Source organism: Petaurus breviceps, unplaced genomic scaffold, assembly GCF_028583685.1.
Source record: "Petaurus breviceps papuanus isolate PSGF00001 unplaced genomic scaffold, PetGlider_PUasm1.0 490, whole genome shotgun sequence".
NCBI lineage: Eukaryota > Metazoa > Chordata > Mammalia > Diprotodontia > Petauridae > Petaurus > Petaurus breviceps.
Window position 1 is genome coordinate 14119361 of NW_027186352.1, and position 14766 is coordinate 14134126.

The 14766-nt window shown below is 40.1% G+C and overlaps 1 protein-coding gene across 2 annotated transcripts in view; it reads right to left on the reverse strand.

Moving 5' to 3' along the window:
- The window catches only part of A1CF (APOBEC1 complementation factor), a 117446-nt gene that overhangs the window by 46768 nt on the left and 55912 nt on the right, over nt 1–14766 (reverse strand). For both annotated transcript variants that reach the window (XM_069101808.1, XM_069101809.1), the window contains exons 3-5: nt 7946–8080; nt 3791–3921; nt 1704–1942 (exon numbers count right to left, since the gene is read on the reverse strand). In XM_069101808.1, the coding sequence (XP_068957909.1) occupies nt 1704–1942; nt 3791–3921; nt 7946–8080 (505 nt within the window). The remainder of the gene's footprint in view (nt 1–1703; nt 1943–3790; nt 3922–7945; nt 8081–14766) is intronic.

A 14766-nucleotide genomic window follows, 5' to 3' on the forward strand; every position in this document is an offset into this window, starting at 1 on the left:
TCTTCAGTAGCTATCTCCTGAGTTAATTCTACCATGGTGGCATCCTTAGGAATAATGGGATAATGGTCAATAAGAGCCCCATCATTAAGACTGAGCAAGTTATTTAATCTCTATTGACCTCAGTTTCTTTATCTGTAAATTGGGAATAATAATAGCATCTAGCTCCCATGATTTTTGTGAAGATCAAATGAAATAATGCTTGTAAAGCACCTTGTAGACCTTCAAGTGCTCTATAAATGGTAGCCCTTAATAACTCATGCATATACTTTTGTGTGTAGCTTCCAAACTATTTTTACACTTTTGTCAAATACTGTGGGAAGCTGTGTTTACTCATGAAGGTTATTACAGATTACAGCTATTTTCAATGACGCTGTTTTCATATGATTATTCTATCTAACTGGTTGAACTGATGCCCACAAACTCCAAAAGGGCTTTTTTGAGATTTTATTGTAAGCATGTCCTTCTTCAAAAATAATTTTAGGGGGCAGCCAAGTAGCACAGCGAGTAAGAGCACCAGCTCCAGTGTTGAGATAGACCTGGAGATCGAATCCCGGGCTCAGATACTCAGCACCACACCCAGAAATAACTGGCTGTGTAACCTTCAGCAAGTTACTTAACCCTGATTGCTTTAAAAAAAAAAGAAAAAAATAATTTTAGACAGCAGGATTCTTTTTGTCTTCTATTTTCCCATTAGGTAGAATTTGGGGAATTTATGTTGTATTTTTCAATGCCTTTAGATTCCGTGGCTTTCCCCTCTTTTAATTTAAGTATGTTCACAGTTTGTACTCTTTTCCCACCTACCCTAGGCCTAGGGATGAAACGATATCTTATGATCCATTTCAGTGCTTTGCAATTCATTGTTGTGTGACTCAGAGCTGAGATCCTGCTAACAAAAAGCATTATTAAGGCTTTGCCTCTAACTTGTAAGATCTCTAAAGTTTGGAGACTATCACCATCACTGTCACCATCACCATCACCATCACCATCACCATCACCATCACCATCACCATCACCATCATCCCAAACTCAGATGAGCAGTGATAAAAGGACCTGAAACAAAGACCGGCCTGATTGATTATTATTGGTAGCAGTTGAGAAATGATGTATTTCCAAGACAAGCACTGATAAGCAGTCTTCATTGGACAACATTTGGTCATATATGTGTGTATATACACACATATATGTATATATACACATAAAGCACACACACATGCATGTATGTGTACAAACATACATATGTGTATGTATATACATATATATGTATATATTTAGAAACTGTTATCAGGTCAACTTAATGTGTTGATATTTCTGAGTATAACTTATGATACAGAAGCGGGATGAGCCATCCATTTTAGGATCCTGGGACCTGAAGCTAGAAGACACCTCAGAGATCACTGAGATCAGCTCTATCCTTTTCTAGGGGGAGAATGTGAGACCCAGAGAGGGGCAAGGGAAGTCCTTGCCCAGGGTAACAGAAGTAGTAAGTTGTACCCTGGAGCCTTAAGCCAAAGTCCTCCGACTTCATTATTTTTTCTCATACATCCCGTTTATGTGGCTTGTGTAAAACATTTGAGAATTTGATCCACAAGAAGACCAAAAGAAAAGAATATTTGAGTTTGGAGGGCAAAGGAAGAAGACCCATTTTCTCTCATTCCCAGTGGCAGCTGGAGAGGAGGGGGTGGGGCCTGGGGAGAGCTGCCAACCTGGGAGTAGTTTCCTCCTGCCCATGGCAGCAGCTCGGTGACTTTCATACTCCACAAAAGCGAAGCCTCGGTTCTTGGTTTTGTCTGCTGCGCTGGGGTAGACGATGACATCGACCACGCCTTCCGTGACCTTTCTCATTTCTGACAAGATTTCTTCCCTCTTTTTGGTCTTGGGGATTCCCCCAACGAATAACCGACAGTTGTCTACACTGGCACAGACCCCAAGGAGGCGACCATTCCTACAAGAAAACAGTTGTTTTACTTGGTAACAAGCAACATCCTGACAAGTTTTAAACCACTTTGGTTCTCCAGATACGTTGCCAGATACCTAGTCGTCTATACCCTGGTGGTGCAGAAAGGGTCCTTAGAGACACTGATATTGAAACCTGCTCACATATTGTGTGAGGTTGAGTGGCTTACCCAGTGACTTACCATACAGAGAGTGGTGAACACAGGCCTAGACTCTAGCATTCCTCTCCCTTGCATAGAGAGTTTATTTCATGACCACCACTCTGTTTCTGTAGGAAAGGTTGGCAATTCCAGGAAATCCTGGTTAAAAAGCTAGTGGTGGAGTACCAGACCTGGGCTTTCACTGAAATAAGTAAGTCTCAGGTGAGTGTAGGTCAGTACCTCCTTGGCAATGTGTGGTCTTAGATAGTTCAGGGCACTGAGATGATAAATAACTTGCTAGAATCACTCAGTCAGTCTGTGTCAAGGTAGGACTTGAACCTAGGTCTTCTTGGGCCAACTCTGTTTACTCATTGCCTATCAACAGTGTAACACGAAGGTCAAAAAATCCTAATGCAATCTTAGACTGCATTTCCAGGAATGAGGAGGTGCTAGTCATGTTCAATTCTGGATGCTACATTTTTGAAAGACCAGTGTTAAGCCTAAGAATGTCCAAAAGAAGGCAAATCAGATGGTGAAGAACTTTGAGTGCATTGCCTGTGAGGACTGATTGGAGGAACTGGAGATGTTTAGCTTAGAGAAAAAAAAGACTGGGAGAAGGGATGATTATTATATTTGATTATTTGAATTATCTATCATGTGAAAGAGTGACTAAATATGTCCCATTTGACCCTAGAGGTTAGAATGGAAGAGGAGGAAGGAATTTATAGAGGAAAATCTAGGCTTGATATTAGAAATTACTTCTGCCTCCTCTTCCTCCTCCTCCTTCTCCAGAGATTATATCTAGTAACTTCCTAATGGTGTGAGTGGAATGGGCTGTCTCAGGAAGTGGTGGGTTCCCCATCCTTAAAGGTCTTCAAACTGAGATTGGATGACCACTTGCCATGTGTAACAATGTGGAGATTCATTTGTGGGTAGGGCTTAGACTGGATGGCTGTTGAGGTCCCTCCAACATCCTATAATTTTGTAGTAGCAACCATTTATGTAAACTTGCATTCTTTTCATACTATGGCCCTGTGTGGTAGATGTTCTGTGCTTTCATTTCCCTCCTTGCTTTCCTCCCAACTTTCCAGGCTTCAGTCTCACCCTGGAAGCTCCCTTGGTACCCAGGGCCTCCTCACCTGGGAACATCCAATTCACCTGCACCCTTCTAACCCTGAAATAGTTCTCTACCAGATTATCCCACTTCTCCCATTTGTGAGTTTGCTCTGGGGCTTCTATTACATGGAGAGGCTCAGGCCAGTCAACTTCAATTGTCCCCCCAAATCTGTTCCTGAATGTCAGGACTTCCAAACCATGTTCCTGTACTGGGTACCTTCATCTCTCCCCTCCTCTCCCCATGCCCCTCAGTTCTCTTCAGTGTGTTGTCTCCCCAGTTTAGAATATAAGGGCAAGACCTTCACCCCCTTTTTGTTTTGTATTTGCATTCCTCCCAGAGCCTTGCACACAGTAAATGTTTAATAAGTGCTCATTTTCTTCCTTCTTATCTCCATTTTATAGATAATTAAACAATGCCATTGACCTGTCTTCACAGTTAGTGGATGTCTGAGATGGGATGTGAGTCCAGGCCCTGACCCCAGTGGCAGCACACAGACCATTACACCAAGTTGATTCATGCTTACAATCCAGTGGATGGAACCTTCTGGTGCAGTCATGGTGTGCAATGACAGGAGTCTTACCTGATTTCATAATTATTCAGCTGCTTGATGGCATTTTTGGCCTCCTGCTTATTGGAGAATGTGACAAAAGCGTAGCCTCGGTTATTTCCATTAAAGTCCATCATCATCCGTACTTCGTAGATTTTACCAAACTATAAAAATACAAAACAGATAGAAGCCTTAACTTTTTTTTTGCTTTTTGGAGGGCAATTGGGGTTAAGTAACTTGCCCAAGGTCACACAACTAGTTATTTTGTGTGTGGGTGTTAAGTTGTTAAGTGTCTGAGGCCAGAAATGACCTCAGGTCCTCCTGACTCTGGGGCCGGCACTTTACTCACTGTGCTACCTAGCCACCCTGAAGCCTTAACTTTTCAACACTGGTTTGGGATCCCATGTGATCCCAAAGCCTTTTCCATTCTCAGCTTGGCATCTGTGTTCTGGGGGGTTGGTTCTTGCTTCATGCCTGCTTTCTGCCTGGTTCCCGATTCCTGCTATGTCTAGGCTAAAACATCCTTTAACAGGAGGTGGTGGTAATGGAGGGTGGGTGGGATGGAGTTGGGGGAGGACCTAGATACATTTTCAGAATTCCAGAGGACCTTAAAGTACACTCCTTAGCAAAAGTCCTAGTTCCAGGAATTGACTGGGTCCTTTTCCCTAAAGATAGAATTTGAATCTCTGGAGATGCTGACTCTCTTTTTTCTTCTTTATTTAGGAAAAAGTACTGGATTTGTAGTTAGCAGTTCTATACTTGGATCCTTGCAATGTCACTAATGGCCTGTATGACTTTGGTAAGTCATATCACTCCTGGGCCTCAGTTTCCTCAGTGGGAAAACTAGGTTGGACTAGACTACCTCGAAGGTCCTGTCCAGGTCAAAATCTTTCAATCTTATAATTTTCTTCTCTGTGAAAGGAGACACAAATATCAAGAAACACAATAAGAAATGTAAAGTATCAACCAACCAATAGAGAAATGAATACTGGTTTTGAACATATGGTTCAGAAATGGAACTAGGGTGGGGCTACCAGTACTTTGTTACAGGGTGCCACATTTTGAGGTTGCTAACAATTCTTATGGACCTTTGAGATCCTAGAAAGAGAGCACCTCCCTAACTCAACTCCAAGTCTCTATAGCAGCCTTCCTATGTTGATATTTCATGGTCTCCATCTACCCCCAACTACCATAGTCTGTGGCACTTGTCCCAGGCACAAACATTCCTAGTTACAGTTGTGGTGACTTCTTCCTCTGATCTATTTCTATCCTCATTTCCATATAAAGCAAAGTTGATAGTTGATGAAGACAGCTGTCAAGAGAACCAGCTGGGAGCAAGCCAGTATCATCTTTGGGGGAAAAAAATAATGTATGAATGTAACTTTAAACAACAAGCTAAATTAAATTTAATCTTGCAACTGATTTGCATAGATACATGTATGCATGTAAATATATGCACTTTTCCTTTTACATAGATACAATTAATCCATATACTCATTTGAGTTTGCTTTCTTCACATTGTTTTGTATATTTTCACATTTCTTTATATTCTAGTAATAGTAGTAGTAGTGGTAGTAGTGATAGTAGTAGTAGTGATAGTAGTAGTAGTGGTAGTAGTAGTAGTAGTAGCAGTAGTAGTAGTAGTAGTAGTAGTAGTAGTAGTAGTAGTAGTAGTAGTAGTAGGGTATTTGATTACATTGAAAAACCAGATTGTTTAGTCATTCCACAGTTAATGATTGTTTTATTTCTTAAGTTGAGAATAAAACCAATCAAATAGTACCCCCCACAAAGGCTCTCCCCCCAGTTACAAATAATGTTAATATAAATATATTAGAACAGAATATTCTTTTGGATAATTTTGACAATTTTTAAAAAAGGATTTATTTCCCCTAAATAAAATTATCAGGTCAAAGGGAATGGTTATTATGGTTACCATTTGGAATGTGTAACTAGATTATTTTCCAGAACAATCCCATTAATTTAAATTTTGTCAGCAAAGTATAAGAAATTCATTGAATATTAGAAATGGAAAGAGTCACAGAGATCATCTAATTGAAACCCATAATTTGCTAACAGAAGAAACTGAGCATCAGAGAAGTTCAATGATTTGTCCAAGATCACATAGTTCAGAACAGCCCAGGTTCTCTGATGGCAAATGAAGTGATCTTTCTACTCCACTCTCCTGCCTTTGTTTCACCCTAGCCCTGCCTACACTGGGTCTAAGCTATTCTGGGGTCAATTTGATTGGTTTGAGCTGATATTTGAAATGGTTCCAATTTGCATTTTTATTAGGGAGTTTGAAGAACTTTAAAAGTATTTATAATTTATTTTGTTAATCATCTATTTATAGTTTTTGAACATTTTCCCACTAGTGATTTTGTGATTTCCTGGAATAGGATCAGTTCTGTGCATAATTTAATATCAAGTTGGCTCTTCTTACACTTGCCATAAATGTTGTCCCAAATCTTTGCTTTGTCTTTATCCACCTGTGCCTCATGTAATTTGTTCTTTGCCAGTTCTCCTATTTGTTTAGTAGACATTTCATTTCAAAACATTCATTCAATCAAAAATAATTTATTTTTTCTGGTTTTGCTAATTTTATTCTTTTTAAAAATTTAAATTTATTTTTCTAAACTTATGGAATAAAACACATTTTCATAACATAGTACAATAAAAGAAGGAAATTTACAAAAAGCATTTATGGAATCATTTTTATGTACTAGCGCTGTTTGCTCACCTACAGAAATACAAGAAAAGGAAAGAGTCTATTCCCTCAAGGAGCTTACATTCTAGTGGGGAGACGGTACATAAATAACTATGCCCAGTCAACGTTCAGGAGGCATTTCTGAATCATCATGCACCAAGTGCTGTGCTAAACTCAGGCTAAAAATATAAAAATGGAATGGTCGCTGTCCTTACAAAGATTACATTCCATTGGCAGAAACTTAAAGTGAATGAAAAATATATACAAGTAATTATGAAATACATGCAAAGAATTACAAAATTATGGGTTGAGGTAGGATGGTATTATGTGCAGGTGACAAGGTGATCCTTGATGGAATCTGGAGATTCTAAAAGAAAGAAAAGAAGATGTAGCACATTCCAGGAATGGGGCCAACCTGACCAAAGACCTGGAGGTGGGAGATGGAGTATTGTCTATGGAACAGATCAGAGAGAGAATGAAGGGGAATAATCTGTACTAAGTCTGGGTAGGTAGGACTGTACCAGACTGTGGAGGACTTGAATTACCAAACTAGGAAATTTGTATTCTATTCTAGAACTAATAGGGAGCCACAGGAGTTTACTGAGTAGGGGAGTGACATGGTCAGATCTATGAATAAGGAATATCACTCTATCTGCTGTAGGAAGTATGACTAGAAAAGGAATATAACAGACTTAGTCAAAGGGTCCTAGAAGAAAGAGGCTTAGAAATAATCTGAGCAAGAGGCTGATGAAAGCTTAACTGCTGAGGCGGATAAACCGTCCTAGATGTGAGTAGAGAGAGAAAGGAGGATGCAAGAGGTATTGTGGAGACAGAGGTAATGAGATTGCCAGGCCCACGTCGGGCACCAAGAGTACAAAGAACAGAATGATGCTTACAGCAAAGGCACTTATATTCTAAAGGAAGAGACAGCAAGTTATGTGGAAAGAACTTTATAAACTTTAGTTGCTACAGAAATGGGAGGCATCTTCTCCCCTCCCCCATCAATGCGCACAGGAAAGTTTCATCAATGACTCAGTTGCTTTACTTAACAAAAAAGGATAAATATGATTTTATTCTTCCAGTCCTTTAACAAAGCCCTGAAATTAATTTATATTACCTTTTTTTCCTCAAAGAAAATATTAGAATGAGTTTGGACATGCTGAATAAGAAGTGATCAGAAAAGTGACATCTCTAAGTAGAGATGTCCCAAAAGCAAATGGAATCCAAAGGAAAAGCTAGGAGTAGTGATGGCTAAGGAAATGGGGAGGCATTAAAAAAGGGAACAGGAAGCTGGGAGTGAGTATCAGGGCCCAAGATCAAGAGGCTTCCACCTGAGCCTCAAGGGATATGCAGAATTAGAGAGAAGGAGGTGGAGGCTGGAGGGCCAGTGAAGAACAGGCCAGAGTGGGCTCAGAAGAAAATAGCTCAGAGACTGCCAGAAATTAGATGATAATGGGGAGATAATAAAAGGGACCACAACTCACTTTTTCACAAAGTGGTATGAGTTCATCCTCAAAAAGGTCTCGGGGGAGTTTTCCAACAAAAATTTCACAGCCCCGTTCTGGGGGTGCAGCATCCCAGCCAGGGGGAGGTCCACCATATTTTCTTTGTCCATTCTCCTGCAAGGGGAGGGAAGAAGAGAAAAGAAAAATAGAGATGCTTTGTCTTTGTTCTCTTTGTAGAATTATACCATAGTGTGTAACATACATCATATTATTGAAAAAGAAGACAGAGTATCCAATATAACTTCAATGATTTGAGTTTTAACCCTCGTTGTATTTGTCATATGATTATAGATTCAGAATTGGAAGAGGTCTGAGATATCATATAGTCCATTCTCCTCATTTTACAGCTGAGGAAACTGAGTTGAAGTAATGGACCTGAGGTCACACAGCTATTAAATATTATATCCAAGAGTTGGACCCATGCAGCTAAGGTGGCCAAGGGGATCAGACTGCAAGGCCTGGAGTTAGCTAGACCTGAATTCAAATCTGGCCTCAAACACTTTCTAAATGTGTGACCATGGCCAAGCAGTTCACTTAAATGCTATCTGACTGCTTTCCATGTATAAAATAGTGACAATAATAGCATCTATCTCCCAGGGTTGTTTTGGTGATAAAATGAAATAGTAAAGCCATTTGCTATACTATTTCAAACCTTAAAATTCTACATAAATGGTAATGACTTTGATAATAAGAATGGTGATTATTATTCTTTGTACTTTGATTTATGGATATATGAAGACATAATGGAGGCTTCAGCATGTCTGATGCTTAGACCTTTAGGATTACAAGATAATAGATTGGAGTTAGAAGGGATATTGAGCACCATTTTGTCTTTCTCTTCATTTTTCAGATGTGGAAACTAAGTCCTAGAGATGTTAAGTGACCTCAGTGTCACACAGGGAGTATGTGGCAAAGGTCAGATTTGAACTTAAGTCCTCTGACTCCATATTTCGTGTTCTTTCCAATGTATTGTGCCATTTTTTGTCATTGTAATTTTTAAAATTCAGTTTTATTTTATTTTTCATGAAGTTCTACTTTTTTCCCACCTCCATCTCTACTGTGCACTGAGAAATAAAAACAAGAGGAAGAATAAGAGGAGAAAACACCATAATTACAAAGATGTAGTCAAGTAAAACAAATTCCTTCACTGATCAAGTCCCCCATCTCCACTCCATATTTCTCAGTCTGCACTCAGAATGGTAGGCAGTATGCATCATGTTGAGTCCTCTGGAATTGTGGTCTGTCATGGTGTGGACTGGAGTTATTGTTGTAATTGCATAAATTATTCTCTCTCTTTTTTTTAAGCAATTGGGGTTAAGTAACTTGCTCAAGGTTACACGGCCAGTTATTTCTGGGGACATAAATTATTCTCTTGGTTCTGCTCACTTCTGCATCAGTTCATATAAGTCTTTCCAGAATTCTCTGAAACCACGCCCTTCAACTTTTCTTATAACAAAATGGTATTCCATCACATTCTTATTACTGTCACTTGTTTAGTCATTCCCCCATTGATAGGTGGACATTCCCTCAGTTTCCCATTCTTTGTCACCATAGAAAGAGGCATTGTGTCATTTTTATTAATTTAATCAACAAAAATTTATTTAAAAACCCTATGTTAGGTGTTTAGCCAGATATAAAGTTTTGATACAGTACAGGTCCTTCCCTGATAGAATTTACAGGCTAATACAGGAGGAAACATCTCCCCTTTCTGTGCCTTGATTTTTGTATATAACAAACAAGCAGAAATATAACTAAGCAGGAGTAACTGGACATTATCCCAAGGCAGAAATTTAGAGCAATAATTTCAAGGGTTCTCCCTGCCATTTCAGTCCAGAAATCTAGAAACTAATGGATTTAGAAAGGAAGTGACTCCATGGCATTCATAGGGAGCGTGTGAGGGGGAAACTTTTTCCATGCCAGCTTCCTTATAAGAGCTTCCCCAACTATAATCTTGGTTCCATGCCCTGGAGTCCCCCCAAACTGGACTGTGGACTCACACTGTGTAGCCCAATGGAACCAGCTTTAGTGAGAGGGCCTGAGTTAAATGCAGGTTCTTCCCCTTAGTGCCTGATCAATCTTGGCTAAGCCCCTTGCCTACAATGGGCCTCAGTTTTCTCATTTATAATATGGCCTCTGAAGTCCCTTCTAGCCCTAGAACTTTTAGAAGTCTTTAAAATAAAATAAGACACGTTGAGTGGCTGAACTGTCCTACTGAGAACCACAGCTGATTCACATTATTAAGTATTTTCTCCTGTTTTCATTGGTGGCACACAAGGAGAATCTGTAACCTCATCAGTGGGGTCAACTCCCAGCATGAGATCTGCCTCCAGGGAGAGCTCAATCCATCTCTGACTCAATAAGTGACATTTAGTCTTTAGAGAAACAAATTGACTTCTCCAGTGTCACGCAACTAGTGAATGTCAAGGACAGCATCTGAATTTGAGCCAGTCCCTGGTAGTCTTCAGGTAGAGAATATCTAAGCACTGGCCAGAGAGCTTATATTGACATGGGTTAGACTAGATGACCATGGCGCTCCCCCCAACCCTCAGACTCTGTGCTTCTTTGAAAGTCAATCTTCCTGGATCTAAGGTTAGTATCCCTTCCACTATGCCATGGTGACCATATGAAACTGGCATTAGTTGTTTAAAACCAAGGTCCTCTAGCTACTAAATCATGTCAGGGCTTGTCCTCATTCTGTTGGCTTGCCCAGTTTTCTTATTCAGAGTGTTGCTTTATGAGGTAATGGGTTAATGTGGTTTAAATGATGCTAATGGTGAGGACTAATTATGATTTTAAAATATACTGTGCTGTAATTATTTCAAATATAGCAGGGAACGGAGATGGGAATGTTTCTCGTGCTTTAATTTTAACTTTTGACTTCAATGAAACTGGATTGGATTTATTTCTGCTACGTTAAATATTTAAGTTTGCTTACAGATTCTATGCCTTCATTCTCTATATTTGGGCTTAATTTAAAAAACCATCCATTTTGGTAATATGAAAGGTGATTTACTTTATGCTAACAAAACACTCTTGGATGCTCAGAAGACTAGACTTATACGCTACTTAATCACACATGATGTTTCCAGAGTGCTGGTGGTCTCATCTGAGTCTCACAACTTTGTGATGAAGGTTGTAGATGTTGTTATCCCATTTTACAGAAAAACTGAAATTCAGAAAATGAAACCAATTGCTCAGGGTCATAATTAGTAAATGGAAGAAGCAAGATTTGAACCCAGGTCTCCCTGACTGCAAGTACAATGCCTTAGCCATTCTACTATTCCTTTAGTGACAACCATCTTTTCTTTAAAGAATTTTCACCATGTCCATTTGACTTTTCTAGATACATGGACTCCCAATATTTATATGAAAAAGAAAAGATATTTTATGGCACAAAAGATTTCCCTGCTTTATGAAACAACACGTTTCTTTTTTTCTTTTCTTTTCTTTTTTTTTTTTTTTTAAAGCAATCAGGGTTAAGTAACTTGCTCAAGATTACACGGCCAGTTATTTCTGGGTGTGGTGCTGAGTATCTGAGCCAGGATTTGATCCAGATCATCCCGACACTGGAGCCGCTGCTCTTACTCGCTGAGCCACCTGGACGCCCCTAAAACAACACGTTTCTTAAAGCTATCAGCCTCCTAGTACATTTAATATAAGATCCATAGATCATTCCAGACCTAGAAAAGATCTCAGAGATCATCTTGTCTGGATCCCCCCCAAGTTTTACATGACAGAAAATCGAAAGCCAATGAAACAAAATCCCATTGATTTGTTCTGCAATAGTTACAAAACTTTGGGGGATACACATGCTTTTGGTATGCAGTTGAAGTACACATATTCCTTTTTTTGCAGGGGGAAGGCAGGGCAATTGGGGTTAAGTGACTTGCCCAAGATCACACAGCTAGTTAAGTGTCAAGTGTCTGAAGCTGGATTTGAACTCAGGTCCTCCTGACTCCAGGGTCAGTGCTATTCACTCACCTAGCAGCTCCAGCACCCACATATTCCACAAACATTTCTCTTAATTCAGAGAACGATCGTTTATTCTGAGTACGTTGTTGTATAAGTGACTTGTCAAGGCTCAGCAAAAGCATAGCTTTGTCTATGAAAGCTTTCCTGATTCCTCCAAAGTTAACATTTTCTTCCTTTTCAGTTTTCTGAACTTGGCTGTAGCCATGTTGAATCTGCAATACTCCCTCCCCTGCCCCTTCACATCTCCTAGACAATAGAAAATGTGTTACCTTGGTACAAGGACTGTTTCTTTCTTGTCCTTGTATTTCCCAAACCCAGCACAGTGCCTGGCACATAGTAGGGGCTTAATAAATGGAGAAGGAATTGAGTTGAATTTTAATATTCGATGAAGCATTGGGACAAACTGAGTATGGTTTTTCAAAATTTCAAAAAATTTCCATTCCCCTCATTCTCCTTCCCCCTGCGCCCTTCTCCTCTCCCCTGCTCTTCTCTCCTTTTTCTAATGTACCCTAGATACCAGAATTCCATCCACTGGTAGGTAATGATAACATTTCACAATTGTCATCTAAGTTGATTTATATCTTATGAAGGTCTAAAATAGAGAGGCAATCAACCAGCTGGGCCGTTCTCGACTTGCCCCAACTGCTAAAAACTGCACCACCAAAACGGTGTCATTCATGTCTGGGAAAGTCCCTTGCCATTACTGGGTCCCTTCCAGCCTAGTACATGGCCATAGAAGACTTGGTTTCCTTGGGAAAAGAAATGATTGGATGGGAAGCCTCATGATGTTTCCTCCCACTAAATCTTGGTGCAGCTTCTCCTGCCACCAGAAAAAAGACCAGGGGATCCTTTGAGGTCGGTAAAACCCCTGGCAGGCCCAAAGATGCTGCTAACTCAACTCATTGGGGGGTCAGCGTGCCACGTGAATGCTGTTGGGAATTTGCCAAGGCCTGTGAAAGACAGGTGTGGAAAATGAGTCGCATGAGGACAGAGAATAGCCCTCCCTTGCCCACTGACGACAGATGAGGCCTGGAACTTTGGGTCTTTGGGCCCTATTTTTATAAATCAGGGGATGTAAATAGCCAGAGCCAGTTTAAAACTACCTTTTACCAGCTAAAGTCCTTCTCAGATGACACTCCCCAGAGCTGTATTAATAGGAGGCATTGCAGTGCTCAAAGAAAATGAGATAGCTCTGGTTTTAAGGCATCAATGTTCATCGAACACTCAGAGGGGTTCAAGAAAATCTATGCCCTCTAATGGCAAATAAGCTCTTCCACTCCAAGCGGGTTAAACAGCCAAAATCTGAGGTTCCCTCTTGGCATTTCTCATGTTCCCCCTCAAATGGTTGCTGTCTTTAAAATTAGAGATTCTTTCTAAATAAAGTTGGAATGTTAACCATATTAGGAAATGACTTCTGTTTTTAGAGGATAATTAATAATAATATTAGTAACAGCTAGAATTTGTGCTCTTTAAGAATTGCAAAGCACTTTACATATGCTATATTATTTAATTTCCCTGACAACTCTGAGAGGTTAGGGCACTAAGTGACTTGCCCAGAGTCACTCAGCTAGTTAGGATCTGAGTCAGGATTTGAACTCAGTTCTTCTTTAGTCAGTACTGACCCCATATCACCCAGCTGCTCAACTTTCACCATGCGACTGTAACAGCTTTTAGAAGTCACTTGGGTCATCTGTTTGCTCTTAGACACAACTTGCTTTAAAAAATTAGTCATATGGTCATTAATTCAGAGCTAGGAGGGGCCTTCGAGGTGAACCCTCTCAGTTTGCAAATAAGGGAACTGAGGCTCAGAGTGCTTTGCCACAGATCGCCCAAGTGTGAAGCGGGAATTTGAGGGCTTGGTGACTCCACAGCCTGTCCACTTCGTAGTCATTTTTTGTACAGGTGAGTGACCACAGCTTACCAAAGTCACACACTTAGAGTCAGGAAATTCCTTCTTTGTCTATTCATACTTTTATGGATCTATGACTTTACTGGTGCTGGGACCTCTTCTACTTTGGCAGATCCACCAAATGAATTAGTTAATGAACATTTATTAAGCACCTACTATGTGCCAGTCTTAGCCTGGTGATACAAAAGAGGCATAGGGCAGTCCCTGCCCTTGGGGAGGTTACAATCTAACAGACGACATACTGTGCATCCACACTTTGTCACCCTGAGCTATCCAGCATCTGAATGGATTGTCCTACATTGGTGGTCTTCATTGGAGGTCTTCAAACAAAGGCTGAATGATTATTCAGGGTCCTAGGCTCATAGATTCAAAGTTGGAAGAGACCTCATAGGTCATCTAATCAAACTCCATCATTTGAAAGATGAGGAAACAGGTCTATAGAAGCAAGGGATTTGCCCAAGGGCACAAAGGTAGTCAGTGATACAGGTAGGATTTGAATATGGATCCTCTAATCCCAAAGCCAGAAGGGACTCTTCCTGCCATCTGTCAATTTGTTGGGTATGATTTTTTAGAAGGGATTCTTGTTCAGGTACTGTCTACACTACATGCCCCTATAAGTAATAGTATTCAATACTATTTGCTATTATTCAATAGTATTTGCTATGAAGCTACTATTGGCAAGATCCTGTGTGAGAGACACTGCTATTATATTGTGAAGAAAGGAAACTGTGCCTACAACTGAAGGGACTTACGTTCTACCTGGTAGTGGAGGAACAAAATTGTCACAGATAGATTAACACAAATCACATATAAAGTACACGGCCCTTGGGACTTGTTTCAGCTCTGAAATTCTGTGATCCTGTGCAATTATGGATATATCTTTTAAAAATTTTCTCCACAGGGTGTTCTGTCAATACAT